Below are 15,713 nucleotides of genomic sequence, written 5' to 3'. Positions count from 1 at the left end.
AAAAAAAAAAAAAAAAAAAAAAAAATGAAGTTTAATAGAGGGAACTGTGTAACAACTGTTTTTTAGGACAAAGTTCGCCACGAGCCCAGTAGCTGCGTACTGATCTCAGATAATCCAGTGATTAAGGTCAGGGAAGAATTCACTTACGAGTTGAGTGCATTGAACACAGCGTACAGTTTGGATAGCGAGGTCTGCTCCTGAGACATGGATATGCCATGCAGGGAGTTCAACGTCTCATCCTGTTCCTCGTCAGATAGATTCCCGGGGGATTTCACGCGAAATCCGAGCTCCGAGAATTCTACCAGGACGCCCGATTTCTGGGGCTTGTCGTTCACTGTAAACATACAATAGAATAAATAACTATACCCTGCTTATTCTGGTAAAATGAGACTTCTTTTAACCTTTAAGTACTCCCGAAGTTTAGAAAAGAAGAAGAAGAAGAAGAAGAAAAATATATTATTTTCTGATCCTCATAATGTCATTTAATTCGTAAGTGAGACGGGCAGTCTCTGTGGCCGAGTGGTTAAGAGAACTAACTCTCAACCCGGAGGAACTGGGTTTGAATCCCGGCTGGATAGAAGTTTTCTGACCTTGAAGTAATGTAAAACTATTCCGAGATAATACTCAGATGGTGGTTTTGGAAATTACAGTCTCCCTGGCTTTCCCCACTTTACATTCAGTGTTCAGCCCACAACAAAATTCCTGGGCTTCATAGATTCGTAGAAGCTTAACCCATCCTTTAGGGCTGTCTAGCCCCTACATCTAAGCCTCAGATTGGGCTTTTTGTGAATTTACCTGACATGAAAGAGTTCTGCACTTGCTTCCTCCTAGCTGCAGTAAGGCCAGCATGGTACGCCTCGCATATACTCGACAATTTACCTCGCCCCCCTACCCCACTACCCGGGGGCGTGGTGTTCTGCAACACTGTACGAATAAAGCTGGCAACCCTGGCACACTGCTCGCGCCGCGTACAGTAGATGATGATACTATCCAATTCCTAAGGAGGGGGGGGGGAGAGAAGGTCAAATTATCGGTAAATTTTCCCAGGAGCACTGAAAATGTGCTAATTGAAAATGTACTGAAAACTACTAAAAAATATACTAACAAGAAATGTACTGAAAATACTGAAATGTAGTTGATACGAAAGTACTAGATTTTTTCAAGCACTGTATAACAGCTCAAGTTTTTACCTCATCCAGCCTAAGTGAGGCCTAGAAAAGCCAACAGTCACCCACCCGATTACAAACCACGTGTAACGTTGCTCAACTTCAGTGATCCATTGGGGACTGCTAGATTGAACGTGTTATCGCCGCTGGCTGAAATAATCTTTTATGCCAAGACCAAAAGTCAAGGTTTGTCCGGCAAAAAGTCTTCGATTCTTGGACTAGAATATAGAATTGTTTATACTATCAGCATAGTTAGCTTATTTACCTGGAAGATAGGACTCGAGATGAGTCGAATAAGAGCTTCGTCTTTATCTTTATCCTTGGACACGGACAGGATCAAATTGTCCGGTAGGGGAGTGTTGGTGATAATACCCTGGTCTGGATCTCGTACGGCCAGAGATTCGACAATACTGCGTGAGATCATTTGAGTGCAGGTAGCCGTGAGACCTAACAGTGTCCGTATACCTAGCTTGTACTTCAGCACCTGAAATGTACAATAGATAGAATGGACATTTCATTTGTGTTAAGACGAACGATAAGGTTCAGGACGAGCGAATTAAAAATGGCTAGAGACCATCATCCCGGTGTATGGCAGATATAAAAAATATCCTTTCTTTGTTCTGCCATCACCATTCGGCGACAGCTAAAGCCGCTATAACAACGACAACAACTCATATTGTGATCAATTTCTCGAACAATGTTGAGGTTAAATTAAAATTTCATACCTTGGTAGGGATTGAACTCTCGCCCTTCTAATAACTAGTATCTGGAATTCGGGTGCATTTTTCAAAAGACTACCTAGTACCTAGGTATTTGTTTGTTTGTTTTTTTTTTTACCCCCCCCCCCCCCCGTTACATAACTTTTAGAGGCGACAAGTGGGAACAGGCGTTCCCACTTGTCGTGCGGAAAAAATCGTGTCGAGATTGAATTTGAGTGTCCTTATTTCTGTACAAATAGAGGTTTATTTATTTCTAATTCTGATTGTGTTTTTCTTTTTCCATTTATCGTGGATTCTTTTCACTGAAACCCCTTGGCAGTTGTTATATTGTGACATTAAAAACCCCTAGGACAAATAAATAAATGGATTCTTGAAAAACCAGAGGAAAAAAAAAACATACACAATTTCCGTACTTACCTTTGGTCCATTCAGCATTTTTGAGATGACTCTTGAGTATACCACTGTCCCAGCCCAGAGTTGAGGCTAGCTTCATGATGGGGAACTCTAGGGATGTTAACTTGTTGGGGTCTCCCTTGGTACGGTATAACTCCATAGCTATTGCCACAGCTAGTGGGGGGCACTGGAAATAGGAAAGAACAGAGCATGTAAATCAGTATTGGGATTTGATATACACTCCCATCATAGCATTGGAAATCCGATAACCTAATAAATTTTGTTTCATATCCTACCATCGCATCGCCAGCAAATTGTAAATATATGTTGACTTTATTGTGATAATAATATACATAAAGATAGATAGGTCTTAAAACTAGTTGACAATTACATTTTTACTTTTTTCTATTAGGTATCTATCTAATGTATGTTTATTTTTTTTTTTCTCTCGTTGATTTTGACAGACTCTGAAGTGCGGACCATACGGACCGTCAGTCGGCACCATCCACACTTCACACCTGACAAAACCATTTTTTAACTATCAACAAATTACACTCGTAATTCAATTGAAAATATTTTGACGGGTTACTTTCTGTTGTTCTCGTGTTGACCCTTAATATTCAAAGTTGACTTGGAATGACCCAGCTGAAGCACCTAAATAAAAAACAGTGTGTCTTTTCTCGCTCATCTGATGAGATTGAGATACATACTACGGGATAAGCATATGAGATACATACTACGACAGAGACCACATGAGTCTAATAATGTAGCAGTGCTACGAAATGAAAAATCCGATTAGCCATCGATCTTTTTTTTAAAGCCTCGACTGGGATTTGAACCAAGTCCTACCGCTTTGAACCTACTTAACCGGCCATCTTCTCTTACCGTTTTGGAAACATTCTTCAAGGTTCTCGCTCCCTTATAACACTGCACTTTACAGTAGGTATACACTGGACTCAGCACTTGGATCCATTTCTTATCATGTAGTTCCAAATAGCACAGCAAGGTCAATATGTTCTCCTCGGGTAGGTCTAACTCCTCAATGGTATCCTTCATGGAGAACGCTACCTCGTGTTTACGACACACACCTGGGACAAGATGGGAAATTCCCAGGGAAAAAATTAATTAGGTTTTTTTTTTTTAAAAAAAGGAGGGTCAGATACCAAGGGGTTACTGACGTGTAAAGAGTGAGTGAGTTATAAAAAGAACTACTCTTTTCAGTGGACTACTCAGCCAATGACTCACACCTGGGACGAAATTAAAAATGCACGGGGTTAAAAATTAATATTAAATAGTTTTAGAAGTCAGATCCTAAAGCATGTAACCCAGTTTTTAACCAACTACAGGTCTAGAAAATTAAGATCTGACTCATTGCCTGAGTAGTCCACTGAAAATAGTTCTTCATTATTTATTATAAATCACTCACTTTTGGCATTCCTAAATTAGATTTTCCAAGATTTACAGTGTTATACAGAATAAAATAAAAAGTCATAAATTATTCTAATCTATATTTACCTTTGCAAGTGCACTTGGTGAAGACTCGTTGTAGAAGCTTGCGTATGGTTAGACGATCCACAGTGTTAGCGTAGATATGTTTACGTAGCTCATTGATATCGTTGTTCTGGAACCATACAGATATTACATATATAGAGATAAATATGAATGTAAGAGAATATAGAAATTTAAATGCAGACAGGTAATATGGAGAACCTACCTAGTCACCCAAAAAACAAAACAACAATCCAAAGTTCTGAATTTTGTACAAGAGGAGTCTAGCTCAAAATGGGCTTTCCGATAAAATAAGAGTTTAAATTTAGAACAAATAATACAGTTAGTCTAAATTAAATCGCCTCTTTGAAAAATACACAGGTGCTGTTTGAAAAGTATCCTTTCCTAAGCAAGTTAAGCAAAGCTTATTGTAGTAAAAAAAAAAAAGAAAAGGTGGGTCATTCTGAAAAAGGTAAAAAAACCGAAATCTTGACTACTCGGAATCGAACCCAGGACCTTTCCATCACTCACCTCCGAGTCCAGGAACAGATGACAATAGGCCGGTTTTCCATCACGTCCCGCTCTCCCCACTTCTTGCACGTAGTTCTCAAAGTTCTTGGGCATATTGTAGTGGATAACAGCACGGATGTCGGACTTGTTAATGCCCATACCAAACGCTACTGTGGCTACCACGATACGAATGTGACCTGAGGAAATGAGAACACGGAAGAGTTACTATCAGGAGAATGGTTCCGATATGATTCTAAGGACCAGGACCACAATCAAAGTTTAAACTAAGTTAAGAGGTTTAACTCTTGGATTAAGCAAATCTGATTGGTTGATTTTCAAACTTTTCAACCAATCAGATTACAATTCAAGACTTAATGCTAATTCAATCTCAGATGGTAAAGATAGATAGGTCTTAAAACTAGTTGACAATTACATTTTTACTTTTTTCTATTAGGTATCTATCTAATGTATGTTTATACGACACAGGCCACAAGCGTCTAATGTAGCAGTTGTTCCATTGCTACGAAATAAAAACGGCGGTGGAACACTCATCTTTTAAAAAATTAAAATTAAAATTTCTCCTAAACCTTTCAGAAAGCAACCAACGCTATCAGGAAATCATCGAAACCTACAATACTGCCAAAGAATCAACACAGGTCATACTGAACGCTCTCTCCAAAGCCTCTGCCCACGCGCCAGATCTTACTAGCGAAGAAATTCTAGCACTGTTGAACAAATCGGAAAATTCCACCATGGTATCCGAATTGGTACAAACGTCTGAACTCGGTTCAGAGCTGTCAATTAAGCATGAGCCCGGGTGTACGAATTTGAAATATTCTTCTGGTTCTGATACACTCAAATGTGATACGGAGCCTACTAGTGAGGTCTCTGATAGGAATATCACCAGACAGCCTGATGTGGATCAAGATATGGGAGGTTCATGAAATCATCTCTCTTTATTATCGGTAGAGTGGAAGTAATTTATTACATGGTTTTGTCACAGCTAATTCGAAATAAAATAAAGTACAACAAACCCACAACAACAATTACTTATACCATGTACCTAGCTGAGCCAGAATAATTTACCATGTATCTAGCTGACCAATAATAATTTAGACTAGAACAAGAAAAAAATTCACTTATTTATTTGCCATCACTTAGCTCCCTTTTCGTTCTCGAAACAGCTGAAATTCTCCTATAATGTCCTTCCTTCTCTTTTCGATATCGGGACGATAAGACTTCCATCGTTACAGTTTCCTCGTTGTTACAACCCTCTTGGGAATAGAACAAAAAATGAAGTCCAGCCTAGTTAGCTTGGTTAGTAGCGCGTCTGCCTTGTAAGCGCTAGGCCGTGGGTTCGATTCCCGCCCGGGGCAGATTTTTTCCTGAAGGGAGAAGATTCGTTCTCCGAACGGCTGGCTTTCTCCTATCCTGTCCTTCTTCTCTCCTTGATTTCAGGACGATAAGACCCTAGGTAGCAGTTACAGTTCCCTCTATCATCCCTCTTGAAAATAAATAATTAATAATAAAATCATCAAGTGAGTAATAAAAAATAAATGTTACCTGATCTTCCATGAGTGACACCAGGGGCGATATAACAAGCGTAATACTCTTACTGCGTTGAGCGTACAGATACGCAGGTAGCTGGTAGCATAGGGATTTGCCCGAACCGGTTGCCAAGGTGACCAGTGTAGACTGACCACTAAGGATACGCATGATGGCCTGTTCCTGACCGGGCCGAAATGAACGGTGGCCGAACTTGGACAAGGCGTCCAGAACACTCAACGGGGTTTCTGGAATAGAAATTCGGGAGAGAGGGGATTTAAATTTGAAAGTAATGGGAGGAAATTCGTCTTTAGAAACACAAAAGAAACTTACCTTCTAATAACTAGTATCTGGAATTCGGGTGCATTTTTCAAAAGACTACCTAGTACCTAGGTATTTGTTTGTTTGTTTTTTTTTTTTATTATTATTATTAATTCAGTACGCAAATTTCCGTAGCACTGTTCCTTACCTGACACAGAACAAGATAGGAAGGTCGGAAGTTGTGAGACCATTGCGAAACACAATGAACCTCGTCTATACAGGCGAACGCTATGGGCGGCAAATACTTAAGGAACCCCGAATCAAACATCTTCTCATTAGCAACTATAGCTTCCGGTGATATAATGAGAATGGATACGTCTTGGTCTTTAAGTCGCTCCATGACCTGGTCACGGGCCTTGGGTGTCATGTTGGTGTGAAGGGCAGCGGCTTTGAGAAACTTGGGAATGTTGTCGATCTGTGGGACGAAAAGGGAAAAATTTCATTTTGAATCTGAATTGATTTTATTTACTTTCATTAATTATAAAAGTGAACTTATCGAACTCAAGTAACAGGGAGAATAACATTTTAAAGATCTAGGATTCTAGACCCTTACAAGGCCAAAGATATAGATTTTTTAGCGTATTCTTTTTTTTGAAATAAAATTTCTAGTTATTTTGTGGCCTTCTTGCAAAAATATGTGCGAATAAAACGTCCTTTAATCTTTTTTTGGTTGATACTTTTTTCGCTCTCAAAATTTTACGTAGTAAGTTGTGCATAACAATAATGTAATTTACAATTTTATTTTTTCAAACCAAATTCAAAACGGGACAGCATGAATTCCAACATTTCCAACCTACAGACAAGTGCGGAATCCACCAACATCCAGAACAATTCTCTGGAAGTCACCTACGATGCAGACTCACCACGGAACCTGTCTGATGTTAGTGCCGAGCTCGGGTCTCGAATTGAGTACTGCACACATATGAGACGACCAAACAGTCTCTCCCGAGTGGCAAGTCCAGAAGAGATCCAAAGTTTTGGCGACTTTTGGCGACGCCTGATACGGAAAATTGAACAACAGTTTGGCACGCAAAGGGGAAGCGATCGCGTTAGGATAGCTATGAATAAAGAGTTCTGGATGCGACTGACGAATTTAGTGCAAGAGGAGTACACTGATAGCAGCACTCAATGTGAGAAAGAAATAGAAGAACGTCAATACAGCTGCGGACATGGGAAAAGAGACAGTACTACGAGAGACTATGCACGGACTCAAGACAGTCTTGAGTCACAGGAATGTTTGACGGAATCCCTAAATGATAAACAATCGGCTACATATGACAGTTATGGGACAATCAAGAGGGATATCTATCTGAAGTGCCAAAGCAATGAGGAAAACTTCCCTGAATATGATAGCAGCGAGACAACTAGAGGCAACACTCGTAGATATTCAGAAAAAAGTACCCAGGAAGAATCGACTTGTGATTACGATACGATTATAAGCAAGTTCTATCCAAGTGACGAGAGCTTGATGAAACATTACGATTGTGATGGATGTGGGAGTCCACTGCCCAGGTGTGGTATTGGAATGGGCCCCAATGGTGAAGAAACATGGCGGGAATACATCGATAGGAAGAAGAGAGAATTTGAAGGTACGTAAGTTGGTCAGTTTTTTTTCACGAATCACTTTTTGTTAACATTCAAAGTAATATTAAAAAGCTCCTTAGGTGTAGGGCAACTACCCCAAAGGATAGGTTAAGCTTATACAAATCTACGAATATGATAGGACTGAAAAGTCTCTTTACACCAGCAGTAGGCTACTATTATTGCGGTTAAATTATTTATCTAACAATGTTGAGGATAAAATTCCAGAGCTCGGCTGGGATTGAACCCACGCCCTCCTAATTACCAGGTGAGCGTCCTGACCACTACACCACCTAGTCAGATTTTTATAATAGGTATTTAACATAGGATGCCAAGTATGATGTCCGACAATAAAGTCCGACGGAATGGCCAAATTTTCGAGGAATGAACCTATATTTTTCATCTTTTTAATATTTGTTCTCTCAATTGCAAATACGATTGTGCAAATTATTTAACGGGTTACTTTCTGGTGTTCTCGTGTTGACCCAGCACCTAAATGGGAAGTATTGTGTCTCTTCTCAGAAGCAACTTCGAGAAATGTACGGCTCGGCCGCTATTCAAGACATAATGCCGGGCCTCAGAATAACATAATCCCTCACTATGCCAATGTCAATACAGAGTGCTAATACAAGATGGAAGTTGTAAAACATAAAAAAAAAAAACTGCACAAAATTATTTTTGCTTTGGCTAGGGCACATAAAATAGAAGAGGAATTGAAATCCTGAGATTGAGAGGTCAAATCCCGAAAATTAGTAAAAATCAACCAGGATCCCGTGATTGCTTTCAATAACTTTAACTTACTTTGCATACAGTATCGTGCGAAGTGTCCCACATCCCCACACTTGAAACACGTCACTATAGAGCTGCCCCCTCCAGCCTCATCCCTTCCTCCTCCTCCTCCACTAGCATTTGCTTTCTTCTTACTCTTCCACTGTTGTTTCTTGAACTTGGAGAATGTAAACGTCTTCTTGCCCCTGGCAAAGACCTTCTTGTTAATGTTAATCTTCAAGAAATTGTCATTGGCGATCCCAGAGTTTACTTTGTTCTCCAGAAGTTCTTCCTTGGATTTCTTTATCCTGTCTGATTTCCAGGCCACCGGGACCTTCTCCTCGTTTTTGATCTTCTTGATTATTTGACTGATTTTCGTTTTTTTCTCCTTGTCTCCATTGTCAACATGTTTATCTGCGATGAACTCACCATCATTTTCTTCTATCTCGTTTGCTTTTCGTTTGCCTTTGTTTTCAATTTCTCGAATGAGGGATTTATTTGCTAGATCTTCGACAGAAGTTTTACGATTCAGAAGGAGACTGGTTTGCTGGGTACTTCTAAAGGATGGGAGGCAGGATGTGGAGTTAGACTTGCTAGAGTGTAGAGTTCCAAGGTTCCTGGTCTTGTTCAACTGACTGGAGAGGTTGGAGCAGCTCTTGTTTTGACTGAGACTTCTGGAGACAGCTTCATCTTCTGATTCGCTGTTCAGGACACAATCTTCATCACTGTCGAAATTATTGTGGTCCTCTGTATATTGAGAGGTGTTATCCTGTGTGATGGAATCTTGGGTACTATCTGTCTTCCTTCTCTCTTCGATTTCCGGACGATAAGACCATAGCAGTTACAGTTCCCTCTGTCAAACCTCTTAAAAAAAAAAAAAAAGTTCCTCAAATGTTTTACATACCAAATCTAAAGGTCTCCATCCCGACTCTATCTTATTTCTATGAGCAAGGAATGCGGCATCCTTGGCAGCATTTTCTGCTTCCTCCAATGAGAGAAATGTGTCTTCTCCCATGTCCTCTGCCTCTTCCATGGGAAGCAAATCCTTGCCTGGAATAAAATTAAAAACAATATATTCTTTTTTTTTTTAAGAGATAGAACATAGATGGTCGGCTCGGTCGTTATTCAAAACTTTAGGTTTGAAAGAGCTGAAAAATATTCACTCTTCTCAGGACTCAGTTTTCGGTTTTCGGCGAAAGACTATCAAACAGAGAGGTTCTTTATAAAATGTAGATCAAAAGTCTCCTGGGAAGCAACTTCGAGAAATGTACGGCTCGGCCGCTATTCAAGACATAATGCCGGGCCTCAGAATAACATAATCCCTCACTATGCCAATGTCAATACAGAGTGCTAATACAAGATGGAAGTTGTAAAACATAAAAAAAAAAAACTGCACAAAATTATTTTTGCTTTGGCTAGGGCACATAAAATAGAAGAGGAATTGAAATCCTGAGATTGAGAGGTCAAATCCCGAAAATTAGTAAAAATCAACCAGGATCCCGTGATTGCTTTCAATAACTTTAACTTACTTTGCATACAGTATCGTGCGAAGTGTCCCACATCCCCACACTTGAAACACGTCACTATAGAGCTGCCCCCTCCAGCCTCATCCCTTCCTCCTCCTCCACTAGCATTTGCTTTCTTCTTACTCTTCCACTGTTGTTTCTTGAACTTGGAGAACGTGAAAGTCTTCTTGCCCCTGGCATAGACCTTCTTGTTAATGTTAATCTTCAAGAAATTGTCATTGGCAATGCCAGAGTTTACTTTGTTCTCCAGAAGTTCTTCCTTGGATTTCTTTATCCTGTCTGATTTCCTGGCCACCGGGACCTTCTCCTCGTTTTTGATCTTCTTGATTATTTGACTGATTTTGGTTTTTTTCTCCTTGTCTCCATTGTCAACATCTTTCTCTACGGTGAACTCACTATCATTTTCTTCTATCTCGTTTGCTTTTCGTTTGCCTTTGTTTTCAATTTCTCTAATGAGGGATTTGTTTGCTAGATCTTCAACAGAAGTTTTACGATTCAGAAGGAGACTGGTTTGGTTGGTTTGCTGGGTACTTCTGAAGGATGGGAGGCAGGATGTGGAGTTAGACTTGCTAGAGTGTAGAGTTCCAAGGTTCCTGGTTTTGTTCAACTGACTGGAGAGGTTGGAACAGCTCTTGTTTTGACTGAGACTTCTGGAGACAGCCTCATCTTCCGATTCGCTGTTCAGGACACAATCTTCATCACTGTCGAAATTATTGTGGTCCTCTGTATATTGAGAGGTGTTATACTGTGTGATGGAATCTTGGGTACTACGTGGACATGAACTGGAATAGAAACATACACATGGAACATTAGGTACTTTAAGTTTCAGTAGAACCTGGATATTCCATCCTGTTTTTTTTTTTTTTTCTTTTTTAACAGATCAGTAGATATTGAGCTAAGAGTTAAAAAAAATCATTTATTCTGCTGCTAGCAGTTGTAAGTATGTATTGTAGGTACATATTCTAATTTGAAGGCACTGTCTAATCTTTAATTACCTTCCATTCAAGAGACTACCAAATGTTATTATTAATATTGAACCCTACCTGTTAAACTTTGACACCAGGTTTTCATTTGAAATGTCTAGCCCAACAGGTTCTGCATTAGATTTTTCTACACTAAGGTTTTCATTAGCATGGATATTATTACTATCAACATCTTGGCTAGGCTGCTCAGTGACTTGACTCTCATTTGTACATTGACTGATTGATGTTTCAATACCAGAGTCCACTGAGATGTTCTTACTAAAGCTTTTAGTTTCTAGGCTAATCTGTGTCTCACATCTTTCTATCCATTTATTATTCAATTTAGTAAGGATACTCTTATTTTCTAATTTACTCAGAAGGTTGCTCTCAGGTTTATTTGGCAATAAAATTGTTGACTTTTGTGTAGTTATTTTCACATCTGATTCAGTAACAGCAATATCCATTTCTTCTAGTGATTTATTTTTGATTTTATCCTCAACATTCTTAGGCATATCATTTTCTAATTTATTACTTGACAGATTTTCTTCAAGTGGTTTACTAAGTTGAGAAGACAAGTCAAAAGATTGACTAGATGTGCTCAGAGTTTTTTTCAAACTTTTTCTAGGATTTCTTTTATTAAATTTTGAGCCTTCAAATAATTTCTTTACCAAATCAAATGATGCTGATCTTTCTAGTAGTTTTTTGGAGTTGACATTTGACTTATCTGAAATGGTAGCTGGTGTTTTGTCAGAAGATTTATTTAAATGACTACCCCATACTTTATCATTCTCATTGTGTACCTTGGTGTTTTCACTATTTTGATCTTTAGGGGATTTGGTGTTACTGGTAATAGCTCTAGACTTGGATAGATCAGCAATATCATGTTCCTCGGTATCAATTCCATCTTTTAGAACCTTTTTACTTTTGTGCAGAGGAACTTGTTCATTATTAATAGAATTGATTTCTTTTAATTCAGCATGATTGGTACTGATATTACTTTTTCTACTTGGAGTAGTCTCATTATCATGGGGTTTTACTTTACTAGTTTTTACATTTTGTCTGCTTTCAGAAAGAATCTGATCATCAACACATCCAATTGGACTGTTTGAATCATCATTCCCAGCTAAAGATTTATCACAAACAGTTTGATCAAAGTTTGTTTCAGAAAGTTCAAAACTTTCTTTGTCATTTTGTAAAATTACATTTGTGTCAATGATAGCATCAGACTGACTGTCATTCATTGTTTGTTGTGAGGTTCCCTTCAGTGTAGAGATGCCTAAATCATTTTCAGGAATTTCAGGTGATTCAATAGAGGTTGATTCTAAGTATCTTTGAATAAGATCAAAGTTTTTTGTTTTATCATCCTTGGCATTGAGTGACTGATTCAATGACAGGTTATGTGATGTAGATTCATTAAGATTGTCATCATCAGGTACTTCTATCAATGTGTTTTCTAACAAATATGAGGTCTTCAAATAGAAATAAGTTTTGTATGCATATCTGATGTATTTGTCTGCCTCCTTGATGTCAGCCTGAAAATAAAAAGAGAAGTTATCAGATGAATGCTGGAAATAACAAGTAGACTTACCAATAGATACCTAGTAAGCCTATTGGACCCATCATGAATACAGAGTTCTGACATATTCAAAGTGGTTTTTAGGTGTGTGGCAAAGAACAGCATGCAAGATGAAAGATTTTTGTTGAACCCCTATGTCCCCAAAGGATAAGTACTTACCTTTCCGGCTGGAAATAACAAGTAGACTTACCAATAGATACCTAGTAAGCCTATTGGACCCATCATGAATACAGAGTTCTGACATATTCAAAGTGTTTTTAGGTGTGTGGCACAGAACAGCATGCAAGATGAAAGATTTTTGTTGAACCCCTATGTCCCCAAAGGATAAGTACTTACCTTTCCAGGGTTGTGACCATGCTTCTTCTTGAAATCTCTTTCCCACTTGCAGACAACTGCTTTGCACTTGGCATATTTCCTGTTAGTATCCAAATCTTCCATTCTGAGGCAGTGTTTGTCAGTGCATCTTTTCAATTGACAAATTCAAGTTCCAATAAATGAGCTGAAAGAAGATAATTATGATTTTTTCCTTTTCTTCAATCTTTTACTTCTGTCCTACCACCACACGTGCAGTTTGCTGATTTGAGGGGAAAACTGTGAAAAGCTGAAAAGGGGTGGGCACTAGCACAAAAAAATCACAAAATACAAAAATCTAACTGGGGAAATTTCAAATTTTAGCGCTCTGCAAAATTTTTCTGGCGCGAAATTTTTTTGTTCACTAAAAAAGATTCGTTTACATGTTTTCAGTTGAAATGTTGAAAATGTGTCAAAAGCCGCCTCCAAACAAGTTTTTTGTCCTCTCCTGTTTTTAGGACTTCCCCCAGCTGATCTCTGCAATGTTTTTATTTTGTAAAAAAAATCGAGTTGACTCGAGATAAGGTCGATAAGGACCACTGAAATAGTTTTTTGTTCACTAAAAAAGATTCGTTTACATGTTTTCAGTTGAAATGTTGAAAATGTGTCAAAAGCCGCCTCCAAACAAGTTTTTTGCCCTCTCCTGTTTTTAGGACTTCCCCCAGCTGATCTCTGCTCTGCAATGTTTTTATTTTGTAAAAAAAAAAATCGAGTTGACTTGAGATAAGGACCACTGAAATCTGAAATTTCAAAGGGAAAGCCAATCTATCCGGAAAATTAAACTCCTTTCACAGGTCCTTTTAGGAATTTCAAGACAAAATGGCCAGCTTCAGACCCCTCGTAAGTAGAACTCATGAATAACTTTCTCCTAAAGTGAATGATAAGCACCGACTCCATCAAGCCATTCACATAGATTTGACATTTGAAGTCCTTGGTGAAAAGTTGTATCTCTCCAGCATAGATAACTTCTTATCACCCAGAAATTTTACAGATTGAATCACGACAAGTCTCTAAAACCATGCTCATCAACATATCTTGGCCTAGGTCTACAGATAAATTGTAATATTTATGTAAGTGCAGAGCCTTGAAATGAGAGGTTAAGTCAGTCATATTTTTATATTTACTTTTCATTCTTTTACAGGCACGTTCCTTCAGCACATCTCAAGTTTCCCAGCAATTAGTCAAGGTAACATATTTTCAAACAGCAAACTACTTTTATTCAGGCCTATGGGTCTGAGCATTGAACTTTGAAGTAAGGGGACCCTGGGGAAAGGCCAAGTTTAAAAAATGAATTCTAGATTATGGGAAGGGAGAGACATTCTTTATGGACTCAAACCTAAACATCTAATTCTTGAGTTTGACTCAAAACTTATTGGCATAAAATTTGCCTCGTCATTTTATGAAAGCATAACCATTTTATTTTTTACAGGCTCCAGTACAAGTATTTGGTACAGACGGAAGATATGCAACTGCATTATACTCAGCAGCCACTAAACTGAAGCAGTTAGATGGCGTTGAAAAGGAATTAATCTCTTTCCAAGTAGGTTATTTTATTGAACTCTACAAGTGTGGTAGTTTAGTGCTGGGTCAACATGAGAACACCAGAAAGAAACCCATTGAAAAATTTACAAACAAGAATAATTTTTTGTTGATGGTGGGGCATTAGACCTGGGACTTTTTGCATGGCAAGCAAGAACTTTACCACTAGGCTAACTGTGTCCTTTATAATAAACTGTTCTTCTTGGTCACTTTTCTGCCTTGTAGCAAGCCTTGAAAACTGATGTGAAGTTCCGTGACTTTGTGTTGGATCCCACCATCCAGAAGAGCCTGAAAATTGAAGCCCTCAAGATTGTCGGTCAAAAGAAAAACTTCTCCGCTGCCTCCATCAATCTGTTGGCTTTGTTGGCAGAGAATGGCAAAATCAAGAACATTGATGGAGTGATCAATAACTTCTCAATCATTATGGCAGCTCATAGAGGAGACCTCCCTGTGGAAGTTATTACTGCTAGGGTAAGATATTTTTATTTCAACCTAATCTTAGGGGGGACAGCACCAACATAAAATTGCTTTGTCACTCACAAATTCCTTGGTTTTAAGGGATACTTTTGGCCAAACAACTAGAAAATGATGGTGGACTATTAGTGTAGGTAATACTTTAATTTTGTGGAGAGTAAATATTTCTCTCTGAAAATTTCTCTTCCCTCTCTCATAAAACTTACCGTTATTCCTCCCACAGCCTTTGGAAGAAGCTGACAAAAGTGAGCTGCAGTCCACCCTCAAATTGTTTGCCAAGAAAGGTGAAAATATCCTGTTGACCACCAAAGTTGACCCTAGCATCATTGGAGGTATGATTGTCAGTGTGGGAGACAAGTACGTTGACATGAGTGTAGCCAGCAAAATCAAGAAATACACTGACCTCCTGCAAACTCCTGCCTAAGGGAAATGTTTTGATATAAAGCTTTTATGTTCAAATGTAGGGGCAATTATTCCAATGTTAGAAATGTGTTATTCTGTGGATTCAGCCGACTAGGTACTGTGTTCATCATACTACTCTGAGTGGCAATGTTCTGTATGCATTTGCTCGAATTTATAATTATACTCACTCAAAAGACTAATATATTATTTAACATCGGGTTCGAATCCAGATCAGGGTGGAAATTTTCCAACCAGACTTTTCCGTTCGTGGATAGGCAATAGGCATGGATGTAAAAGAATGTGCCTCGAAGTAATGCGAAAGGTACCGAGGTACAATCTTAAAATAAAAAAGGAATTTTCAATTGTGTTAAGCATACTTAAATGCTTGTCAC

General features: G+C 38.6%; 2 protein-coding genes across 2 annotated transcripts in view; one reads left to right on the top strand and one right to left on the bottom strand.

Moving 5' to 3' along the window:
* The window catches only part of LOC103507395, a 16,871-nt gene extending 3,686 nt beyond the window's left edge, over positions 1–13,185 (bottom strand). Inside the window, exons 1-12 of the mRNA XM_026822269.1 lie at positions 12,892–13,185; positions 11,061–12,511; positions 10,021–10,799; positions 9,396–9,541; positions 8,631–9,236; positions 6,281–6,557; positions 5,840–6,069; positions 4,298–4,495; positions 3,794–3,899; positions 3,164–3,366; positions 2,303–2,465; positions 148–334 (exon numbers count right to left, since the gene is read on the bottom strand). Coding sequence (XP_026678070.1) covers positions 148–334; positions 2,303–2,465; positions 3,164–3,366; positions 3,794–3,899; positions 4,298–4,495; positions 5,840–6,069; positions 6,281–6,557; positions 8,631–9,236; positions 9,396–9,541; positions 10,021–10,799; positions 11,061–12,511; positions 12,892–12,993 — 4,448 coding nt within the window. The 5' untranslated portion in view covers positions 12,994–13,185. The remainder of the gene's footprint in view (positions 1–147; positions 335–2,302; positions 2,466–3,163; positions 3,367–3,793; positions 3,900–4,297; positions 4,496–5,839; positions 6,070–6,280; positions 6,558–8,630; positions 9,237–9,395; positions 9,542–10,020; positions 10,800–11,060; positions 12,512–12,891) is intronic.
* A 240-nt stretch (positions 13,186–13,425) lies between these two features.
* On the top strand, positions 13,426–15,469 carry LOC103507387 (ATP synthase subunit O, mitochondrial). The gene is made up of 6 exons (XM_017443301.2): positions 13,426–13,454; positions 13,641–13,746; positions 14,048–14,092; positions 14,336–14,446; positions 14,671–14,916; positions 15,143–15,469. Exons 2-6 carry the CDS (start codon positions 13,726–13,728, stop codon positions 15,341–15,343), a joined length of 624 nt encoding a protein of 207 aa, XP_017298790.1. The 5' UTR covers positions 13,426–13,454; positions 13,641–13,725; the 3' UTR covers positions 15,344–15,469.
* The last annotated feature ends 244 nt before the right edge of the window (positions 15,470–15,713 follow it).

Source organism: Diaphorina citri, unplaced genomic scaffold (assembly GCF_000475195.1).
Source record: "Diaphorina citri unplaced genomic scaffold, Diaci psyllid genome assembly version 1.1 scaffold310, whole genome shotgun sequence".
In the NCBI taxonomy this organism is placed as follows: domain Eukaryota; kingdom Metazoa; phylum Arthropoda; class Insecta; order Hemiptera; family Psyllidae; genus Diaphorina; species Diaphorina citri.
This window is presented reverse-complemented; position numbering and strand designations above follow the sequence as displayed.